The sequence below is a fragment of the Leptosomus discolor genome, chromosome Z, assembly GCF_034619465.1.
Source record: "Leptosomus discolor isolate bLepDis1 chromosome Z, bLepDis1.hap2, whole genome shotgun sequence".
In the NCBI taxonomy this organism is placed as follows: Eukaryota; Metazoa; Chordata; class Aves; order Leptosomiformes; family Leptosomidae; genus Leptosomus; species Leptosomus discolor.
This window is the reverse complement of record NC_141419.1, coordinates 80,994,177-81,018,166: the sequence shown is the minus strand read 5'-3', so window position 1 is coordinate 81,018,166 and position 23,990 is coordinate 80,994,177. Positions and strand designations below refer to the sequence as shown.

The 23,990-nt window shown below is 40.2% G+C and overlaps 1 protein-coding gene across 1 annotated transcript in view; it reads right to left on the bottom strand.

The window, feature by feature from the left end:
* ADAMTS12 (ADAM metallopeptidase with thrombospondin type 1 motif 12) overlaps positions 1-23,990 on the bottom strand; it is a 165,090-nt gene that overhangs the window by 100,007 nt on the left and 41,093 nt on the right. Inside the window, exon 3 of the mRNA XM_086479490.1 lies at positions 4,021-4,195. Within this exon, the coding sequence (XP_086335616.1) occupies positions 4,021-4,195 (175 nt within the window). The remainder of the gene's footprint in view (positions 1-4,020; positions 4,196-23,990) is intronic.

The window sequence follows — 23,990 nt, the reverse complement described above, 5'->3', positions numbered from 1 at the left end:
GCAGACAAGGAGTCGGAGGTCTATGTAGAACCCAAACTAATCTTAACTTCTGATCTGTGTGGAATTCATCTATAAAACCTTTTTAATGCCAAAATAAGGGTAAAGCATATGACAACTTCTATAAGCCTAAAGCTCCAATGAAGTATTCAGAGACATCTATTTTACTACCCAAAACCTTTCTTTTCTCAGTTATATATTACAACCTACTGCAGCAATCACTGTGTTACAGTCTGAATAAACTCAATCACTCTCCTTCTAAACAACAGCAACCTGACCACCTCACTAGTCCAAGAAAAAGAAGTCCATCTCTTCATATTGTATCAGTCCCCTCTGTAGCACTGAGTCAGGAAGGGCTCCATTACATCACAGCATTTTCATTCACAAACTTCACAAAACTTATTGTTTTGCAACTCACAAACAAATACCTTGTGGCAGACTGCATGAAAACAAACAGAAAGAAACGGGAAGAGATCTTTTCTCATTCTGTAGAAGGGACGGTAATTCCTTCTCTCTTGCATTACATCTTGGAGCACTGTCAAGTTTCTAAAATAACCTATTGAGAAAAACAAAACAAATCCCCAAATCCTTAGTTTCCTCTCCTACAGGCACAAATGGTCAGAAAAGTTATTTGTAGAGCTCAGGGACTCTTCTCATTTATCATTTTTGGTACTTCTCACACAGACTTCAAACGATACACTAAGACAGCAGCTTGCAATGTACAGTATCCTAAAGCTACTTTCAAGATTAGCACTCAGTTTTGCATGCAGCTACCGATGGAGTCATCTGGCAGTTGCCTAAGCAGCAGTGGAATTGTACAGCACAAACCTAAGTTTTAATTTACATCATTTATCACAATGATTTTTCTCCAAGTATCTGAAACCGTTAAGGATAAACTAATTAATACAATCATTGCAAGAGCACAGGAATGTAACTGGTGCTAAAGAATTACTGTATGCAAATTAGACAGATGACAAGCATGTTAGAGCCTGGAGATTTATGTGGTTGTTGCCACAGCAAAAGTGGTGAGCACGCTGCACACGGATTCTTCCAAAAGATGACATGGTCCTTGCATTAAAAAAAAACTTGAAAAACACTGCACAGGAGGTCAGCATCCTCTACCTATTCCCTCCCATACTAATTCCTCTCTTGTGATTTTGCCTATACAAACAGCCTTTTTATTTCTTGCCTGACAGAAAGGATAGTTCTGACTAAAAGATTACTATTATCACCAGCCAACTTTGTGTGTTGACTTAAAAGCAGCCAGGTGGTCCAACCTTTCCAAGTGAAAAACACCACTAACTTTTAGCCTGGGCACACAGAGGGTTTCCGAAGTGTAAGTCTTGGAAATGACTCCATTGCCTCAGCTTAAGTTTAAAAACCAAACAGAATCAGAGCTCAAATAAACAAACACAGACATTTTGTATGATGAATCTCATCCCAGGAGGTTAAAATATTTGATTCTGAAAACCAGTTCCTACAAGAGATACGGCAGGCAACTTTTCATCAGTTAAGCCACAGCCCAGTGGGGACAAAGCTAGGGCTGAGAATACAAAATGGTCATGATGTTTAATATGTAAAATAGAATTTGTTTCTACAAATAAATATGAACTGTAAATTGAACTTGTTTTGCTTTAACGTAATCCCAAAAGGCATTACTCTAGGCTATCTGGGATATCATGGGGGCATACCAGACTTCTGGCATCAAACTTAACAGCACGAAGTGCTTGAGGTCTTGATAAGGGGCAAGAGTCAGCTTACCACCTTTAAAACTTACTTGTGCAGAAAGTATTCCCCAAAGCCTATGTAGTGAATATATTTAGCACAGAAAGCAAGTATCAACTCACTTTCCTTTTTTGTTCTGTATTCCATTTCTAACAAGAGCAATTGCTCTTTGACAGTGATAATGTAAACAGGATATGACGCCGGCTTCTTTCTTCTACCCTTGTTAAAGAGCTGGCTATAACAGAAGTGAGATAACAAAACAACACAGGAATTAAGAGTTAAGGCCTTTAGAGGAACCAATGATTGTTATATCCTGTCACATAAAGGGCAAAAATGTAATGAAGGAAATGCTTTCTTTTCCTCATACACTCTTTATCACTAATTACTTAACTTCTGTGACAGTTAAGCAGATTACTGCTTGACCAAAAGCAGACATTACCTCTAAAGGCTGACCCAGTCAGTTAAACACAGAAACATAAATGACAGTATATTACTTTGTTGATTCCTAAGACACTCCCTTTGTTAGCCTAGAATATCATGAACATAGTAACACCAGGAATAGTTCTGTCACATTAGAATCACTAACATCAGACACTCAGTTTAAATTCAAAAGCCTATTAGAGCAAACTTAGCTAGTCTAAGAGATGAAATCTCAGAGAAGCTATGCCTAATTTTTCCCAGCATCCAGGTACAGGCAGTCTTTTTCTGTCTCATTCTGCAGGACTTTGAAGGAAGATACAAGAGGTAAAAAGCAAGAGGTAGAAAATAAGTAGGCTACACAAAGCAAACACACAGCATGACCCCTGGTATCTCCTATCTCCTGTCCATACTTAAAATTATTGCTTACAGATCTTACTGCATGTATAAAAGAAACATGGAAGACAGTAGGCAAGAACATTTCCTCATTCTTCACAGGCAAATCTAAACTAATTTCTCTCATTTATGCCAGCAGTCATCAGCAGAAACACAAAATCAGGGAGCTATTTTAGATTCACGCTAAAATACACATCAACATTAGACGTTCATGGCTTTTCAACTTCAGGTTATTCGTCTAACAAATAGATATGTTTTTATTTGATGAAAAATAATAAGGAACAGCATTCATATTAATTCTTACAGCTTCCCCTTATCCTCACCTATGCAGTATCACAGAAGACTGAACAACTCCCCTCTAGCCATCAGCCTTCTAGTTTCCCCCAGCTATCATTTCACACCGCTCTGGGCCAGCAAGCAAGAAGTGCAAAGCAGGTCTATGACCAGAAACAGTGGGGCTGAGTTGTTGTTTGCTTCTTCAATTTATCAATTCATATTAAACAGCAGTAAAACTTCAGCAGCAGTCATGACTGTAGATTAAAAATTCCTACATTCCTCCTTTTTTCCACCCTTGGAACAGAACCAACTACTCTTTAACCATTAATCTGAGAAAAACTGATAGAAACAAACCACTGCACATGCTGCAGCTCTATTTCTATGTAAGTTGGGCCTGATGTCATTTAGGTTATTATTCATTCTCCCTACCAATACTGTACCTTTTCAAAGTTTGATGCAGACTCAGCCTGAAGGCCTCCAATACTGGAGAATCAATGCAAGATCTGTACATTTTTGGTATGAAGTCCATCAAGTAAATGATGTTACTAAATAAAGGAACTCATTTTGTAATTAGGAGATGCCAACTACCCTCCAGATACACACTCTTCCTTTCCAGGACAGTGTAAGTTTGTTTTCCCAAAAGACATGATGCAGAGTATTACTGCACCAACATTTAAGCTACTTCTACTCATGCTTCTGTAAAAAACACCTTGCTGTTGATGCCTTGCACTCTGCTTTCAGAACAACCAAATAAAAGTCTTTAAATATTATGATAACTACCACAGAGAATCTAGAAATCCTAAATTTAAACCATGGATTAAAGGGGGGATATTTTATGTTGAGGACACTATTTAAGTGAGAATATTCTATTAAAAATAATAATGACTGCAATTCTCACCATCCCAGAACTACTCAAGAATTTGAAAACTCACTGAACAGCTCTGGCTGGAAATTAAAGTGAGGGGTAGAAAGGAGAATAGTGTGAAAAACATATGCCAGCAGTCATAAAGGGGATTTAAGTTTTCAGAAAGGAACACAGATTGGTGGCTCCCAAAGTGTTTTGACTGAGATGCGCTCATTTTGCATAACCTCTTTTTACAGAATTTTAAAAATGCCTGGCAGAAGGAAAGGCACACACCACTGGAAAATAAAAGCTGCTTAAAGAGATGCAGAAAGCAAATACAGGCAGAAATCCAGCAAAATTTGTACCATTCAATCCACATGATTGTTCTTTTTCCATTGAGATCGCCCGTCTTCTCCTTAAAGCATTTTGAAGGATATTCGCCCCATAGATAATATGGGGATGGGGCATTCCCTCCTTCTGTGGATGCTTTTTAATAGGCTCAATGAAGTAGTCTCCATGGGGCAGATGGAAATACCCAGTCTGAAAATAAGCACAAAAGAGTTTATCTTTACTGTCCAGTACTGGAAGTCAAAAATAAAATAGACTCTTTTCATATCATTATCCCTGAGCTCCTCTTATAACCCATTGATTACACTGAAGAAATGAAAAAAGAACCCAACAGGTTTTCAGCATTTATTTTGCTGCATAAATCAAGGTTGCTTTGTACTTCAAAAAGACGTAACAGACAAAGGGGAATAGAAAAAACGTCTTCTTCCCAATAACCCGAAATCCTGTACACAGAGGCTCCCATATTTGTACAAAGCCACTGAAGGTCAAAAGTTAATTTGTCAAACGTGATGCATCAGGAAGAGTTGCATCTTCTTCTTCTGGTGTATTGCATCCATTCCCCAGAGAACAAGCCCTGAACAGAAGCTGTTTCCTAAGTGCAAAGTGTAATTCTGCTCCTAGCTGCAATTCCACAGTCAAACCACATAATCCATCAGATGGGCTGGACTGTGTGGTCCACCCTCAACTCAGATTACAAACCCACCCAGCCCCCAGGCTTCCCATGGAAGAACTAAGCAGCTTTTCATGAATTATAGCAAGCTATTGTGATCATACAATAGACTTGCATAACAAAGGCTGTAATGTTTCTCATGCTGTAACTCCTGCATCAACCTCCCAGTTTTGACTTGAGTTACAGGGCCTTCGATATCCATCTGGACTACACAAGATTAGTTTAGACCTCCCTCTGCCGTGATCTAAGAGACACATGCAACTGGGCATGGCCTTGGTCCCTTGTGTCTCAGCATTTTTGCAGGGATTGCTAACATTGCAAAACCATTGTATAGCCCTTCCTCTTCAACATATACTAAACCTAAAGCAAAGGATCTACTGACATCCCAGACTACACTGGAGATGTGACAGGAGATTGAGGTAACCCACTCCTATGGCTTTGTTTCCTCTTGCTGTGTTCAGTGCAGCCTTCTTATCTTGCTCTGGAGCAGGAAAAAATGCAGCAACACTGTTCCTGCAGCTGCCGTATTCAAACTTAAAAGGACAGACAAATTTAAAAACCCTTCTGAAATACCCCAAAGTCTTAAAATTTTCTTAAAGTTGGGAGAACCAGTATGAGGATAAGAACAAGAGGGAAATCATATAAGGGAGGAAAAGCATTCTTAAAAAATAAGTAACCATTGGCTCTATGTACTAGGAGCCCAAAGGCAGCTCAGCCAGCAAGATCTCCATGCAACGTGCTTCCAAGTCCCCTCTATGAGATACCTTCTGCTTCCACTCTGATTGCCACAGGCCAAATACATCCCAGAGCAAACTTGTGCAAATAAGTAACTGTGACTGTCATTTCACAGAGTTTGCCCAACAGTTCTTAAGAGAAGCAACTCTTTCCCTCCAGTTTTCTAGTGCAAATCAAAGTCTAAAAGCCAGAGGTTGGCCTTGGTTTGAAGCCTTGGTTACACCCATAAAGTTTCACAGGTTCAGGACTCAAAGCCATATATCTTTGCTCATCTGGGATCACAGTTACTGCTTGTATGTTTTCTGTTTCATTTTTAAGAAAAAAGAAATACAGACTTCTGATTCTTAAACATGAAATCCAAAACCACTCCTGTTTCTTTTTAAATTATAAATCAAGGATACTTTCGATATAGGAACAGAGACACATTACAAAAGCAAAAAATCCCATGTTCAGATTGGATGAAGATGTCATGCAAACGTGTCCATAGACCAGTAATGCCCATCCAGAGGCTACACCAGGAAATTGGTAGAAGTGACTTTCCTCCTGCTGCTCAAGGAATCAAAGCACTGTCACAAATCTTTGCCCATTCCTTGCCATTCCACAGGATTTGGTCTTCCCTGGATATTCTGAAAGTCTCAGTTATCTGATCATCTTTTCCTGATGTGTTTTTTAACCCAGCTAGAACCAGGAAGAACTAACCATCTTCACTGCAGACCCCGATGTTGTAGGACAGGCTGATTAGTCACTGGGCTATCGTGTCAAAGTTGCATCTCTAAGAAGAAAGGTCAGGCAATCAGATAAAAAATGAAGTATATTAGTAGCAACCTCATTTCCCAAGCTCCCCCAGCAATATTTGCATGTTAAATTCAGCTCTCCATCCAGGCTGTATGGAGCAGGAGTAAATAACAAAAATTCACGGTATTTCATACTGAACACACACACACAGAGATGGCAGTAGAGGTTGTTCAATGAGCCAGCAAGCACTGGCTACTACACAGCCTGACTTCAGACATTTCCATTGATTATTATTATTTTCTTAACACTACTATTTTTCAGTATGGAATATCTGTCTTCACAGTCTCAGAGATTTTTGCTATAACAACTCTATCCCAAGCCATCCCTGTTCCAACACAGACACAACATCCCCAACCAGCTGCCATTCTGTAGACCACATTTGTTAAGTTCAGCAATACAACTGTACCGACCCCACCCACCTGCAGTAGAAATCCTACCTGTCTTCCTCTAGATCTGGGATGAAACTACGAGTTTCTCTGCAGCAACTGCTTGTCTGCAGTAGTCCTTGTACTGTTCTTGTCACTGTCATTGTAGCGCTTTTCAGGGATATGTGTGGCTAAGAGCTGGTTCACATCTACTGCATGTACTTCACTCTTTACACTGATAGATAACTGAATATGGATAGAAACAGTTAGCAGCACTGTCCTTCTCTGTGTTGCAATTACTACCCCCCTGTAGTAGGGTCTCCTCTTCGTTATGTGAGGCAAAGTCCAAGAGAAGCCTCCTGCACTTTAAGCAGAAAACGCGGAAATTTTTTGTGTCCCTTAATTTCTGGAAGAAACCACATCTGTGTGCCAGATCTCTCCTGAAGACAGCTACCTCAGGCGTGTGTAACTTCTACACGATAGCTTTGTTTTTTAAGAGAGGTTGATAATAGTCAGAACTTGCGTATTTGTTGGCTACAGATTGCTGAATATTGGAAAGATAAAGGATGCTCCCACACTTGACATCCAGACTGAAGTCACTGTAGAGCATGAAGAAGTCTGAGGACATATTTTACCAAGGAGACATTCCAGACTTTGCAGACTGTCATCAACTCACAGTTCAACTTGTCACAACAGCTCCTGACATCTTGGGACTATCAGATAATCTCTACTTATTGAAAAACAACTAAGCCCATACAGTAGCAAAACTAAGATGGAGCTAGAACTTCTGCCAGCTCGGAATAAAACAAGAACAACCCTAGGTATATTTTCAGGTTATGCAAAGCTCCTCATGGTTGGCTTGGCAATACCACTGGGCACACCACACAGCTATTTCAGGCACTAGTGCAACGGTGTATCCCCACAAACAACTGATGGAATGGCATGGAAATACATAAACCAACTTTTCCACCAAAAAGAGTGCAACTGTACTCATCAGCCCACTCACCAAGCACTTCTGAAACATCGACACGGCTTGCTGCAGTTTCTCTGGTTTTAGATCTGACCTCACAACGACCAATGAAAAAAGCTTTTAACCTCAGCCTAAAAAGTGGTTCTTGGGACAGGAGGATGCTTCTTGCAGGGTTGAAAAGTATCAGTATCATGAATTCAAGGCTACAAGTCAGCAGGCCAGTGTTCTGCATCAAACTCTTGGTTTAACCCAACAAAGCATTAGCTAAGAAGGTATTCTTGTCTCTTTCCCATCCCCACCTTCTTGCTCCTGCCATCAAACTATGGCCATGAGTGCCTCCACAGTGCAGTCTGAGGAGAAGGATGCAGCAAGGATGGAGAAGCAAGGATACATTGAGCTTGTATTGCCTCTAAACTCATTGTAACATGAATGCTGCACCTTGATTTAATTTAGGGAACAGACCTGACATTCACCGTGAAACCAAACACACATTCAGAACTTGGGAATCCTTATTAAAAAAATAAGTTATAAATCATCGCTGTTGTGCGAAACTCTCCTGTCTTCTGTCAGTCTACAGATGAAAACCGAGCTCTACTCACAGTATCTAAGAAAACTGCAAAGAAAAGGCTGGGGTGACACTGTGTTACTGTTCTAACACAAAAGATCTAGCAGAACATAGAGTTTTTCAAGTACTACACTTCCAGACAAGGTAACAGATTGCAAGTTATAACAAAAAAATAATTTGCTCCAGAAGTTCCCATGGATCCTAAATTCTAGGATTTAAACAAAACTGCCTGCTCTGTCTGTAACAAATGCCCAATGAAGTTAAGCAATCTTTCCTTTCACTTGAGCTCTGTGATTTTCTGAAAGAGTTTGAAATTTGGATGAAACCATCATCACTACAACACAAAATAAGAGAAATGCCATTACATCCTGCACAGCATTTTACTGCTATCTACACTCACACCTGTAAAGAGAGCTGCCTTGATGTGTTCCCTGTCACATATTGTAACTACGCGAGATCATCTCTCTCCAAAGGTGTCAGTCAGTACGTTATCAAACATCCCTAAGTACTCCCTCTTCCCTGACAGGTTCAATATATGGGTATTCTCTATCCATGTTGCTAGCCTGAAGTGCATGCATTGCCCTAACTTATCTTGCAATTATAGTTCTCACGGTGCTACAGCATGTGAAGAAATTAAGCTGGAAGAGAAGATGAAAGCAGAAAAAGTAAAATTACCTGAATAGACTTTCTGGTCTGTACTACTACTCCCAGCCACCAGCCCAGGAGGAGATAAAGGTTCTTGAGACCAGTGATTTAAATACAGCTCTGTATATGTGTACAGAAACGTTTTCTGTCCTGTGTTATGTGAAGTACCACAAGCCAAAGCAACTTTAGGGAGGCACAGGAACCCTAGACCTTTCTGCACAGACATATTATGCTCATGACTGAAAAGCAGCTGAAGAGTCATACCAAAAGTGTATATTACTCCATATCCTCTAAAAATCTGTAACACAGTATGACGTGCTCCACTTTTATTACCTGCAATTGGCTGCACTGTGTGCCTAAACTTACCAGAGATGAGAAGAGACAGAGTTTAGCTCATGTAAAAGATCGGTTCTGGAACCCGCCTCAAAACTTTCCTGTAATTCTAGTATTGTGTAATTTTTTTAAATGTCTAAAAAATCTGCCAGTTCCACTTCTGCACTACAACAAGAAGAGGAGCTGATACCCTCCAGGAGGAAAGTTCTTCTCATGGCTGTTCACAGAAGTAACAGGAAGAGAAGTCAGGCATTTGTGTATCTTCTAAATCAAAATCCTTTATCTTTGCTTTGTTTATCCTGAAACTCTTATTTTTGACTGATTGGCCGTTAGACAGAAACCAGAATTTTCACTCCTGTCCAGAATGATAAAGAAAAGCACACACAAGTTATACATCTAATTTAGAAATAAATAAATAAAAAATAATATAAATCCAATTACATGATCTATCAGTTGGAAGTATAAAGACCCTATAGATTAGCACTAGTGAATAAAATTATCATGGTTTTAACCCTGAAAAATATAGTTCTCTCAGAAATAGTCCATTACTGGAAAAAGAGAAATATTTCATATTTCAAATGCTAATCCACTGGGGGAAATAATATTTTTTATTAATTCAATTTCCTGCTCTGCCTTACACAGAAATGTGTTATACCTGTGTAAATTTATGGGTAAAGTCAATTAAGAAAGTCAGAGTGGCAAATGCACCGTGCCCACCAGTGCTGCTTGGGATGAAGTGATGGTAAAAGCCTCATCAGAAATAAGCCAGCCTTATTTACACTCATTACAGAGTTTAGTTCTCACCACAGAAATAAAGACTGCAACCAAGCTTCTCTCATTTAAACTTCTTTAAGAAAAACTACCATGTAAAATAGTAATAGAAACGGCCAGAAAATAGAAGCAGGGGGCAGGTGGCTGGGTGTCTGTGTGGTGTGATCTGTGTGGGAGGATGGGTGCGTGTTTGTTTCCCTCAATGCCTGTAAGGGAAAATTTAAAAATCTACTACAGAATTTTTTTCTACCTTTTTGTTCTCCCCTCCTTCAAATCTCCTCCTTCACCCCCAAATTCTGACATATTTTGGCAGAAAATGTTTCCCAAACTGTATTTGGAAGTGCTGCTACATTACTTGAACTATAAATCCAATTAAGTGCCTCATTATTTTGATACAAACAAGTCCCTGGACACCTCGCATCTCCCACACTGCATGCTGCTCACCAGGAGGACATGGTGATCCTGGGACACTTCTGACTCAGAGTTTACAATCAACTTTTTAAATTTTCAGCAGAAATCTGTGTTTTCCAGTGAAAACCAGGTATTTTTCATATATTTCTTTTGGTTAAAAGTTCAGGGGTTTTGTCAAAACATATTTTCTGGCAGAATATTTTTCAGTCAATTCCACATGGGACGTTGAAGACGAGTCCTGTGGGAAGGGAAAAAGAGCAGCTTTAGCCTTGGCTAAGGTTTTGCAATTGCAATGTTATCCCAGAAGGAGGGGCTGGAACTAGTGAATGTATGTCAGGAGATGAAGCGAGGGGAAAAAACCAACAATTTGCAGTCTAAAGCTGTATAACTGAGTATGTTCACAACAATGCCAAAAACTAACATCTGTAGTTAGAACAGTGTGTAATTCACTGAAAACAAACATCAGTATTTCTGACAATAGGACAGCAACAGACTCTGAAAACACAGTGAGTTTTCAGAAGCAATGTGAAACAAAAATAAGAAGACAAGATGCTGGTTTTACCTTTAAGTACCTTGCTCCAGCTGCTTATTACAACTACAATGATGGCAAGAGAAATTCAGTCTGAATAAAAGAATTTTCTAATTAAAGAAAAAATTGTGCCATAGGAAACATGCATTACCAGAGAATTTCAGTTGCATATAATCAAAACTGAACTGGTGAAGTAAATTATCTGTAAATATTACACATGCTGAGTTTATTTTCTTTTTTCAGCTTATGACTTAATTGCCTTCCCTGTGTTGTTTTTTTTTTTTCTTCCCCCAAGAATCTTTCCATTTAAGTTGTCTTCTGTTCCTATCTCAGCTGGAACACAAATCCTGTGACGAGTGTCCAGGTAAAATTTTCACCTGTCCTCAGGTAGAGCTCCAAAAGATGGACCTGTCATGACATTGCTCAGGCAGAAAAGAGGAGGCTGATTATTTGTTAGGTACTGAGAAATTTGACAAGAGACTTCTATGAACATCATCCACGGAAAAGGACAACATTCTATCTCTATTATACAGTTTTACAGAAAAAAAAAGTCATACTTTCAGCAGCATTTGGCAAAAAAGGTGCTACAACACTGCAACACAGCCTGATAGTTGTAGCATAGCTTTGGTCCAAAATTAAAATAGCTCACTTTTAAGATGACAAGGTGAGTGAAAGGACAGTATACTATTATATCACAGGATTATATACTCTTTTGTCACACTTGCTACCTTGTATATTTTAGAAGCTGCCTGAAAACCGCTCACAGGCGTCAGAAATGTGCAGAGTTAAGCCCTGCACATTGTGAACTCAGAAAGTTCCATCAAACAGAAAAGAGAGGAAAAAAATACCAATGCAAAGGCAAATTTACAGCAAGGTGGACTTTTGTGGCAGAAATAAGGTATTAGAGGAGAAAGACGTGTCTTACACCCTCTAGTTCTCAGGTTCTTAATGGTCAGACTTCAGTCCTGAGTAATTCCGAGCTAAGGATCCTCCTGGCTGAGGACTTACCCTCAGCAAAGGAAAAAACTCAAGTTTCTATGATGATGTTGATCAGCGACCATACAACCACTTACAATACATGATCACTCAGCCGAGAAACTTGGCAGAGGATCATTACTCCAGGTTATAGCATCAGCTTGCTGGTGACCACACTCAACTTCATTTCTTCTTTTCACTGCACTTGGGCAGGACAGATTCATTCCTCTTTCCACAGTTTAGTGGAGATGGAAACTTGGATGAAGGTTATCTAGGATATGTTTTAAGAAGCTAAGCCATTAAAAATCCACCCTTTAGAAAAATGGGTAAGAGAAGCAAACATTCCAAACCCTGTGTCCATTTGGTCCTCTACCGTGCCCCAGAAATAGTTCATTAAGCTGTACTGATATATACAGGAATAATTTCTATGGATCTCCAACTCTGCATCTCATACAGAATCTGAAGTACCCTGGCTACACTAATTTACACTCAAGGAAATTATCTGTCAAATTAATCTTCTGTGGGGATTTGAGCTTACATGAAAAAAATACAATTTGGAATATGTAATTTTAAAAGACATCTTTTTTCATACTTCAGGTCATGGCATCCTCCACTATCAATCTTCACTGTCCATCCTACAAACATTTATTAATTCTTCCAACAATTTTCCAATTATCCTTAGATGAAATAGTCCAGGTACCTCATTCATACATTCACTTGTGGATGCCCTCTGGGCCGCAGCTCTGTCTGCATCATAGAAATATCCCATCTTATTTCTCTTCATATGACAGAAGATCCACAAATGAAAGATAACTGTGTGCCTGTGAAGCTGCTTAGAGTCTTGTTAGTCTCTCTACAGGCTTCTGCTTTGAGATCTCCAGCAGTTCATGAGGAACTGTATCACAGTGCCCAGCAGCAGTCACTTCATGCTGTCCAATTCCAAAAGAGCCTTTCAGCTTCCTTCCATTCTCATTTTCTACTTTTTGAAATATGTCCCATTTAATTTCCTTAAGTCAGAACTGTCCTCCTTTGGTGCATCTAAAGCTCAGACACACCATTAAATTCCAAAACGGTAAAAATTTATAGTCCATTAGAGGAGAGTTAGTAACTAGCCATTCTTATGGTCTTAAAATACAGCAATGACAACATTTAATAAATTTTACACAACTTCCAGTGCTGGTTATATTAAGCTGAAACACACCTGTGATCGGCACAGAATGAGCATCCAGCAAGGAGATTTCATGGCACAGCTGACTATTAATTCATTAACTCAAACACAGTTTGAACCTTTATTTTATTTACCAGTGTGATTTCCACATTGCTGCTGAGAGATGGACTACCAGCCCAACAAAAGGATCTCTGAAGCCCAGAGCACTCCTGAGATCTGGGGCACCTTTTATCAGCATTTCCTCTGTTGCTCAATTGCTGACAAGTCCATTGTGTCTTTGGAGATGACAACACTGCAGTCCTTTGGGCTGCCGAGTTTGCCCAAAGCCTGCGAGGTGACACCCTACCGGGACGGGCTGAGTGGAAGGTGCCTAGTCCGTGCCCTGAGCCCATCCACACAGCAAGTTACATCACTTCTGAGGATAAAGTGCACGCAGAAGTTTTTCCTCCTGCAAAAATCAGCTAGGTCATATGGAGCAATCCATCAAGCAAGGAGTATGAAAAAGTAGTCAATATAGACTCAAGGTCTACATCAGGGTGATTCTAACAGCAAGTCAAACTGAAATTAGAAATCAGTAAGTTTTACTATCCAGCCTGAATGACACTCTTTGTCGAACAATAACAATATTTTCCTGAGTCTTTGACTCTTCCTCTTATCCATGCTTCCTCCCTCCCTCTTCACCCCTGTTTTTCTACTGGAAGTTTTAATGGCAACGTGTGCCGCAAAAAGGAAAAAAAAAAAAAAAAAAAAAGCATTGCTTTCCAGGTGGAAGAGGCTTACTTCGACTATAGGGTGAGACTCTTGCAAGTTTTGACTTCCTTTGGGATCCAGAAACAACTTGGCAAGTGTCACTGTTCTGAGGCAAACCAAAAAGTTTGACCAATGCCTCCAAAAACAACCTTTAGTTTGAAAGAGTAGAAAAGAGCAACAGCTGTTTTATTCCTAGAAAATAGTCTTAGAACATCTAATTCATATCTTTCTAATTAAACTTGTTCAGAAAGCACTGTATCCAGGGGGCGTACGTTGTATAAACGGTTTTTTTTCAATCTCATTAGTACCAGAACAGCTTCTCATGAAAATGAAAATAAACACTATAAAGATGGTTTGTACTACCCAGCATTTGAAAACCCCTCTGAGGCTTTTGATAGCAGGATGAGACGTTCTAAAGCTTTGATTTGGAAGAGAGTAAACTTTTACAGTTTACAAAGCAGATCAAGTTTGACAATTTAAAGCCTATGTAACACTGAAAAGTAAAGATTTAAAGACTGGCTTGGTATGAGGTTCCTTGCCTAAATTGTGCTTTCTGTTAACAAGAAAAACACCAGCAAGAGGATCCACAGAGCATACATGATTTCTAATCCTGGAGACAGAAAGCACCATGGCTTTTTTGGCTTCCTGCTCACTTATATTCAGAACTGCCAGTGAACGTGACATTGTTAATGTTGGAGAGCTCAAACTTTACTAGAGAATAACTAAATGCAAATATTTGATCAAATGACAAGTGGCATTGTGTCTATTGACAAGTATTGTTTGTATTACTGTGACCCACTGGAAAGCTAGTCAACAGCCAAAAAAGCAGAGATACAATGTGTGCAGGTAGATGGAAGAAAGCACAATTATCCCACTTCCCAGTGGCAGGAGCTTTTCTCTTCTCAAGAGCAGAGCAAGGGAAGGTCACAGCCCAACCTCATCCCTTCCACAGAAATTACTTTGCTTGAAGAAACAGTGGTCTGTGTGGAAAAGCAACATCAGACTGAACTACACTGACCCATCTGCTGACACTCTTCTCCTAGCTTCATTCTGTCCAGCCCAAAGGCAAGAAGAAATGTCAAGGGCAGACAGCATATTTTAGGTCTGCAGTTGTGATCACAGGTTGCTGGGGAGAAAGCTTCTGCCTCTCTTTTCTCCAAACTCATGAAGACTCTGGCTGCGCACCACAGACGGGACTCACAAATGAATTTCAGCATGCCTAGAAAGGGTCATGCCATCTCTTATCATGAAAGCGTCACATCAAGGTGACCTAAAATGCAGCCATACTGATGCCCTCAGTCTCTTCTTCACTTGCATTTAAGCTTCCAATGCCTTTCTAAAAGGTGACTTCCCCATACTGAAGGATAATCTCAGAACAGCACTGTGACACAGAGTTTCGGCTGAATTCCTACAGGAGGAATCACGGCTTCTGCTTAACAACCGCAGCTTGAAATACTGACTTTGTTTCCATGGGTAGGATGAGAAAACAGCTGCTCCATTTGGTCTGCATAGCCTTGCATCAGGCTGCAAGCCACACTCAAGCTGCAGCTTGATGTGCTATCACTGGGCAGCAATGAAGAGGGACGGAGCTTATCAAAACAAAATACCTTACAAAACAGGAAGATTCAGTCCCCACAGGGCAGCTGTGGCAGATTAAGGCATCAGTGTCAAGTGAGTGACACACTACACTGAAAAGTGGCTGTGTTGAAAAAGGATTGAGAGTAAGAAATGGGATATGGAAGGAGAGGGGAGAAGAAATGAAATTAAACCCTAAGAACAAGGTTCAAACTGAGCCACAGAACTTGGAGGACAAAGTGCAGGCTCTAGCACACAGCTGACACGTAGCACATGGCAGTCTGGGAACCAGCACAATTACAACTGAAGTGCTAAACTTCTGATGGCCTAAGGCAAATTAACATGCCAGTCATTTGACTTTCCATGTTATTTCTGTCCACCTGAAAAAGGAGAACGAAGTGATTTTATGACTGTATCTGGCACACCTCTATAGGTGTTTTTACAAATCTAGCACAAGTCCCAGCTCCCATGCACACCAGAGCCAAAGGCTGATCAGATTCAGCATTTGGTTTGGGTCAGTTTAAAAGCATAAAGCACTTAAGTTAGCTCTCAACTTGATTTAAATCCCCCCTTGAAGCCTGAAAAGAGACAACATGGGGAAGCAGCAAGCAGCACAGAGAATCAGGATAGTTTCTGCCTGTTTGCTGTCTGCCCTAGCAGAAGAGGTAAGGAGCTTCAAAAGAAGCTAGCAGGCAACAGGAAGATTTTTTTCACCCAAGACATACTTAAGCTGAAGGAGCATTTGCCACAGAAAATTCCAAATCAGAAAAGTTTTAGAGAAGCACCAGAAATGGCCGGATAAATCCATGTAGAGAAGATTAATCCTTCATTTTAAAATACAAAAATACCACCTACAGCTCAGAAACAGACAGCATGCCAAGGAGATGTCCCTATTTTCCAGCCCTGTTCATACATCTCTCCCCAGAAATCTGCTGTTGACCATTATTTCACCTGAAAGTCAGCAGCATACTCAATAAAACCAAGGGTCTGGCAAATTAACACCATCCACCAACACAGAAATCACAATCTGCTGCGCAGGTGCTGCCTTTGTAGGAGCTTTTTCCAATAGAAAAAGAGGCTTTTGCAGTTGGGTGCTCAGTCTTCTTGGTTACTTTTGCAGCCCCAGGGGCTTGTTCCTACTGTGCCTTTCATGCTCCAGGTTTCTATTTTATTTTAGCCATAACATCAGCCCAAGATGCCCTTCTGGGACTTCACAGCAGGGCATATACACTCCTTTCTATGTCTTTAGACTAGCCCTTCTTGTCCCAAACTGACTATAGGGCAGGCCAGGCTTCTGGGCTGACCTGGTACTACCATAGGTCTTAACTCTTCATGCAAGCAGCGACCACTTCCTTTAAAAAGTGCCCCTTTTTCCAAACCATTCTTGGGGATACACTTTTTTCTGCTTGCAGAAGAGAAAAGGTCTTAGTTGTGCAGCTCACCCATGGAGATCAAAGGGATAGATTTCAGCCTAAAAAGGATCAGTTTAGGATTTAGATTTTTAAATGTTTTGATATGCATGTGTTTGTTTCTTTTGTATAATATTTCTGTAAAAAAACACGTTTTGTCTGCTGAAAAAGCTATTGGTTTTATTTGAAACTGACAGAAGAATTAGACTTTCCAGCAAAATAATTCTTTGCCTGCAAAGATAGTGCTTTTGCTATCTTGGAAATACAACGTTTGGAATAAAAGCATTTCATTTTGTCTTGCTTAAAAGCAGCAGTCAGCCTTTTAGGTTTGAATGTGGTATCCTGTACCACCAAAAAAAAAAAAAAAAAAAAACCACAATATAGAGAAGAATTGGGCTATTTATCTGAAAAAAAAAATCCAGTAAAACATTCTTTGGAATGAGGTAGGTGAAGAAACCTATTTTGCTGTAACAAAAAGACTCTTTTTTCTTTCCGTTAAAACTCTGCTGTCACCTCTTCCTTTGCTCAAAGGATGTTAAAAGTTTTGTCTTTAAAACTGGCATGTTTTGAAACCCTCATAATGTACCTTCCAGGAATTCAGAAACCATGAAAATCTCTTTTAACATAAAAAAAGGCACAGATGTTCAGGATTTCTAATAATTCAGCAGTTTGTTTCTTTAGGATGTATAATAATTTTTATGCAAAACCGATACAGTGATATGTAGGAAAATACGCAAAAGTATGAGAAAATACTTTTTGTACAGATCAAATAGATGTTATCTACAGGTGAAACACCTTCCTGAAGACATACTCATAGCTCTGTAGAATCAAATATTTTACCGAAAAAGTAAAAGTTTACTCAAAAAGATACTAAGTATCCTCAGCTCCTATGCAGCATGATTCTTGCTAGTCTAAGAATACTGACAATTCACAAATGTAGTAACAATGGAAAGAAATAGAAGATAATAAAGACTGGATCATAAGATCATATACAGTCCTAACAGAACTCCAATGGACTTAGAAGTTCTTTAAAAAAAAAAGGTATATTTGACCCATAAACTTCTAACAACCTTTTGTGTGGTCAGAGGACCATTTAGAAACAAATTTAGGAAGGAATTCAGGACTGAACCATCGATAATCCACAATTCGCCTCTCACAAACGAGAACTTAAAAAACTAGTACATACAATAAGCAATTCATTCTGCTCTCACTATTACCCAGAGTTGTACAGCTAAATACTGGAATTTTACTGCAGAAATCTTTACAATTGAGATGAGACTGTGGCTTTTTGAGAGATATTTTCAAAACCGGGATTTTTGTAGAGGATAATGCCATATCATGACAGGCACTGAAGCATCAGTAATGGAAATGCATTCATTGAAAAACAATGTTTTTGCACTAGCCAAGCAAAAGCTAATTCATTCCTCCCCACAACATTCAGGCAAGACTTCCTAGAGCTGACGTGTTTCTTTGTCAGTGCTATGTCTTTTTTCATACTTCCCTTTGACAATGAAAACAAGAAAACAAACACCGAACCAAATACATCCCTGTCTCAACCTCATTGATTTATCTGCAGCAAGAATGGATTTGACAGCCTACATCACAACAAAATATGTGCAGATTCCAAAGGCAATGAAAAATCCCTTCTATGTAAAACACGTGCATTGTTCCCATCCCTTCTTTTGCCACTTTAAAAGATGCTTGACTTTACTCTATGTTCAGTACTCAACACATGGCAGCACTAACAGATCCCCAACATGCGTTTTGCAAGAGGAGACTTTTAAGCTAGGTTCTGCCAGAACTGAGCTGGAAACACAGAGGTGGTTTAGTGGAACTGGCTGTTAAACATCACTTTCTGCAGGCTTTTTTCCCCGTCGCTGCTGGCTGTTTTCAAAAAGTTACACCACCTACTCCTAGCCCAGCACGCACATTCTCCTTTTCTTCCACAGCCTGGCTTATCTGCCCAAAAATGGTTATTGTTTGGCAGCACATCTCTGGGTTCTGCACAATTTTCTTCAAAATGTCAAGAGTCGCAGATGCCTTGTTACAGCTTCAACACATCTACCCAGTGCTGCTGAGACAGCAACACCTGCCCTTCCACTGTGACTGCCCATCTAGTGTCCAGCTACCCTCCTCCTTAGGCTCTAGACTTCCCTATGAAGTTACTGCCCACAATGTCTAAAACCCTGAGTTTAGCTTACTCACATAACCTGATTTGATTAATTTGGCACAGCCTTCGATTACTTTTCACAGAGAAGCATTTGAGAATATTTAAAGATAAGAGCATGCACAGTTAATGAACAAGCTCTTTTTATCTTCAGTCTCCTCAGTTTTCAGATAAGTCTTTTCAGAAGGGTTTTTTCCATAGTTCAAGTCTTAGCAATTATTTTGTGAGGCTCCAGGGAAGCTGTTGGAATTTGCCTGTCTGCTGTCCTTAAACAATAATTCTGCTAATTCAGGAAGACTGAAACACAGCTGCAGAAATGAAAGGTTAGCTCTTGCTCCAGCATTTGAAATCACGTCCAGCTCTCAGCCTCAGCAGTGTAAAGCGCAGAAAGCAAGCAAATGAAGGCTAAGCAAAGGATGCAGTTATACACACACACAGAGTAAAACCAAGCACACACGAAACACAAGAATTACAAGCAAAGACCTCAGCTGGATCCCTGCAATTACAGAGAACGTTTGAGCAACTGTGCACTACTGAAAAGTGTGAGCAGAACTGAGAAGAGAACTCTTAGCGCAGGAGTTTTTAATTATTCCTCGCCTTGTAACAAACCAGCTGACCTTTGTCTCATTCTGTTCGTAATGCATAAACAAAAATAAGTCAGTCTAACTAAATTTGCAGTCCTGCAGAAGGCACATGTGTAAAAAAAATACGAAATTATATATATTTTTGCCTTTTTAAACTGTAGATAAATAATTTTTCTCTACAGCCGTAAGTCCTTTAGAAATATCATACTGCAAGCATGAGAGACAGAGAGACAAGTTCTTGATCACCTGACATGGATCCTTCACATATAAAGGGTCCACAAAGATTTTTGGACAATACAGCATAAGCCACAACTCTGGATTATCTGTAGGACTAAAGGCCAACAAACAGCAGATTCTGGCCTGCTGACACTAATACCCAGTGGCAAACACTGCCTCACTGGTGACACACACCATCTGCATGTTTTAGGACTGCTCACAGAATTGCTGGGATTTGCCAGCTGGGTTTCAGAACTGAACAGCTGAAAAAACACTCAGAATCAAATAGAAAACTGCATTCCCTTTGTTAAAAGGAAAATGTAGAACACCAAAATGTGTGTCAAACGTACCATTTCCCAAGGGAAAAGATCCCTTTCCAGCCTGCACTCATCCTGCTGTCTTTTGTTCTACACTTACAGTCTCACAGCAATGAATAATTTTTTGTTGATGTTTATGCACAATACCTGTGACTTAGACATGCAGCACTAGGGCCATGTGAATTACTACTCTCGATAATAAGAACAATAAAAACGAGTAATACCCAACAGGAGTAAAATTGATTTTACTGCTTGGGCTCCCTATAGAGATACAGCTTGAAAAACCATCTGCCAAACAGTACCATGTACACCCACTTCCACAATGGGGTGCATGTGTGTGTTTACAGACGCCCCAGTGAGTCTCTGCAACACAAAACATCCATGTTTCAGCCTAAGCTGCAAGAAAGGGTTGTCAAGCATTGGAACAGGCTGCCCAGGTAAACGGTTGAGTCACCATCCCTGGAGGTGCTTTGGGATATGGTTTAGAAGTGGACTTGGCAATGTTAGGTTAACAGTTGGACTCAACTATCTTAAAGGTCTTTTCCAACCTAAACGATTCTGTGATTCTATGTCACAGGCCCTGCTTTATCTCTTGAGGTACCCAGCAAACCTTTATGTGGTGCCCAAGACACTGTTCCGCACAAAACCATACCTCTTAATCTCTCCGACTAGCCACCAATTAAGTGACTTTTTTTTTTTTTTTAATGTTTGACAGACCCTAGAATCTGTTAAACATACACTAAATATAATCTTTTCCTGGGTAATTAACATCAGGCATCTCTGCAAAGAGTGAAGGAGTAAGGATTTCATCACAGTCCCCTGCTGCCATGGACTGATTTCTAATAGGAAAAGCCCAAATGGAAACAGAAATCTGCAAGCAGAACTGGAAAAAGCACATGAGAAATGAACTTGGATTAATATCCATCAGATCTTCATCCAAATTCACACCTGTCCGCTTAGACCACAGCATGCTCCTGCCAACATCTGGAATTTGGAAGATATATTCATTTAGTAAATGGCACATTATGTCATTTGCCATTGAAGAACAACATAGTATGTTTTGCAACATTTGGAGGAGCCCATGGAAAACTTTATGATGTTCAAAGATCTTACTGCAAAAAAAACCCACCGTATTTTCATTCCGCTGTTTAGGTGAGCCCTGCTTTCACTTCTTCTTGATAAAAGTTGGATTCCTCATGGTAAAATTACCCTCCTGCCAGCCCTTCCACCTGCACTGGCTGTCTCAGTTGTCCATTTGGACAAGACCAAACAAGTGAAAAGGTGTGGGCAAAGTCAGTGCTATTGCCATCACGTGTTGCGATTCCACAGGGTATAGTCAGGAATTAAGGAATAAAGTTTATGATTCTGCTCAACTAGCTTTGAAGGTCACTGTAGCAGAATTCTACCTCTGAGTTTGCCACACAAGAATCAGCTTTAAAATATCTGCTGAGCTAGTTCTCCATCAAGGGAAAAATATTTTTGAAGGACAAGGACTGATTCTGAGGGCTGACAGCCTGATGTGGTGGAGCTGTGAAAGCCTTCACAGAAGAAAGGGTGCAGGCATCAAGGTGGTCTCATGTGTTGTTCAGGCAGGTCACTCCATGACAACAAAGATCTGACAGGAGGGGATCTGAACTCTTTGGTGGGACAGACTTCACTGCAGAGGCTCTACTGAGCTGTTCAGGCAGATATTCTGGGCATCCTTACATCTCAGATGAACTCCCCAAATGCTTCTGGACTTAGTACTGTGTGTGGGATCCCAGACTGAATTGCTGCGGGTGGAAGAAGTTGAGTAGAGCTGGACAGGAGCCAGAATCTTTCTGAAAGGCTAGTGCTTAAGCCACCTGGTGCAAGAAATATCCTTAAACTCGTCTTTCTTTTCTTCATGTTTTCCTTGCTCCTTCTAAACCTGAACTTCGCTGAATGCAATAGCTGCTTTAGCAGAACTCATCCCTTTCCCCACTGAAGCACCAAAGCATCTTTGAAGATCTGGAGATTTGAAGGGATAGGAATGATCAAGCCCACGCACAGGGCTGGGGAGCAGAAAGGGCTACTACACAGAGTCCTCAAGCTCATGTGAAGTTCTGCTGTTTGTTCACAGAAGCAAACCCAGGGCATTGCAAGCTGTGGCATATAGACGAGCCCATGGTTCACATACCATTGTGTAGCACTGGAAAGCAGCAGGATGTTTTGACAGGAAGGTCTTCTGCTTGCTGCACGCTACAATCTCCTGGCTTAGCGTCACAGCACAGCAGTGACTACTAACTGGAATTAACACTACCACTTTGACAACATCATCAGTGTCTTTGATCTCATGTTTAAATCACTACACAAACAACTCTGAGTTGTGCTGTCTTTTATAACTTTGTCTATGGAAAGAGACAGGCATCTCCAGAGGATGACTGAAACCACAGGCCACAGAAGGACCACAGATAAAGGAGGTGTCTAATTTAAAATCTCAGTTAACTAGGTGGGAAGACTCTAGAGCAATGTATTCAAGGTAACATTGGGTGGTAAAAGGAACAGGAATTAGCAGAGGTAGGCATCAGACATCAAAACTGACACTGAACTGTTAGCACTACCCAATTTGTTCTGTATTTGTAACTATCTTGAGCTGAGATCTTCCAGCAAGGCCAATGAGATTGAATAACCAAGTCCCATGTAGCATCGCTGTCCTGCAGTCCCCTGTAAGCAGGCACGATTTGACAGTAAAGATCAAAGGTTTTTCTCTGAACTTTTGAGAAACTCTTGAGCCTCACAAGCATAAGTTTCTTGAGTCTTCTGAGTTTGAGAGCATGATTTAGAAGACTCTTGACACACTGAGATCCAATGATGACTCAAGACAGAAAAATGATTTAGCTTGCTAGAAAACCTCCTCTGATAGAAAAAGTCCTCTGAAAAGGATTTTGGTTTTGTTTTTTTGGCAGTTTTTTGTTGTTTTGTTTTTTTTTTTAATTTTTTAGAAATACTGGATTCAGACAATAGCCAGGAGAAGTTATAGTTTCAAAACCTTTCATGGTAACTTGATCCATCAGCACCCAGTCACTTGCACCTATGTGGAGAATGAAATCACAAAGGTTCAAGAAAAGGACTGTCTTTGCTTGAACTCGAAAAGAGCAGCTTTCCTCCGCAAACAATGACAGCTAGGCCAATCTGCCTGTGGGTGGTTTAATTAAAGATCTGTAATCTCCTGACATTGACCAGCCATTTCCCCATCCCAGCTTTTCACCGATAAATCACTTGTTATGATCACAATCAAAAGCGTCTGTTCTCTGTCTGAGGGAAAAACATTATTCTCTTTTAACTGGCAACATACAGAATGCAATACTGGAAGTGCTTTTTTTAATACTGACTTATGCAAGTCAGGCTGACTTGTCTTTTGATGCAATACATGCAGTAATGAATAAGTTAAAACAAAACCAATTGCTCATATGCTGCATTACCAAGCTTCCAGCAAGAACAGCATGAAGAGTCCTATGTGTAGCACTACAGCAGGAGAAGCAAGTATATTTCTCAGTTCCAGCTGGCCACCAGTTCAAATCCTGACTAAACACACTTGTGCAGTTACTGCACAATAGTGATCTTGTTTATGCTCTGATTCTCCTCTAAACTACACTTCCTTGGAGTTTAATGTAAATCTAGTAGAGTACAAAAATTCACATCAGTGGGAACTGGAACTCTGGTGAACAGAACAGGGAATGAGAAGACTCTGGACAAGATTCAGAGGGTCAGTGATAGCAAGGTGAAACACAAGCCACAAGCACAAGTTTAAAAAGCAAGCGAGAAACAAGTTTACTGGTTGTGAAAGGAAGGGAAGTTATGCTGCCATCATCCTGCATTATTGCAGCAAGAAGACTGCAGAGTCTTCAGAAGTGTCTCTGAAGTAACTCAGAAGGTTCTGTTCAGCAGAGCAAATAAGCATCTACAGATTTTGTGGCTACATATTAATTGCTCACAGAACAGCTACCAATGAAACCTCGACTTTAATCGGGTAAACCAATGTTTACTTCAATCCTACATTTGGGGATAGGCCACAT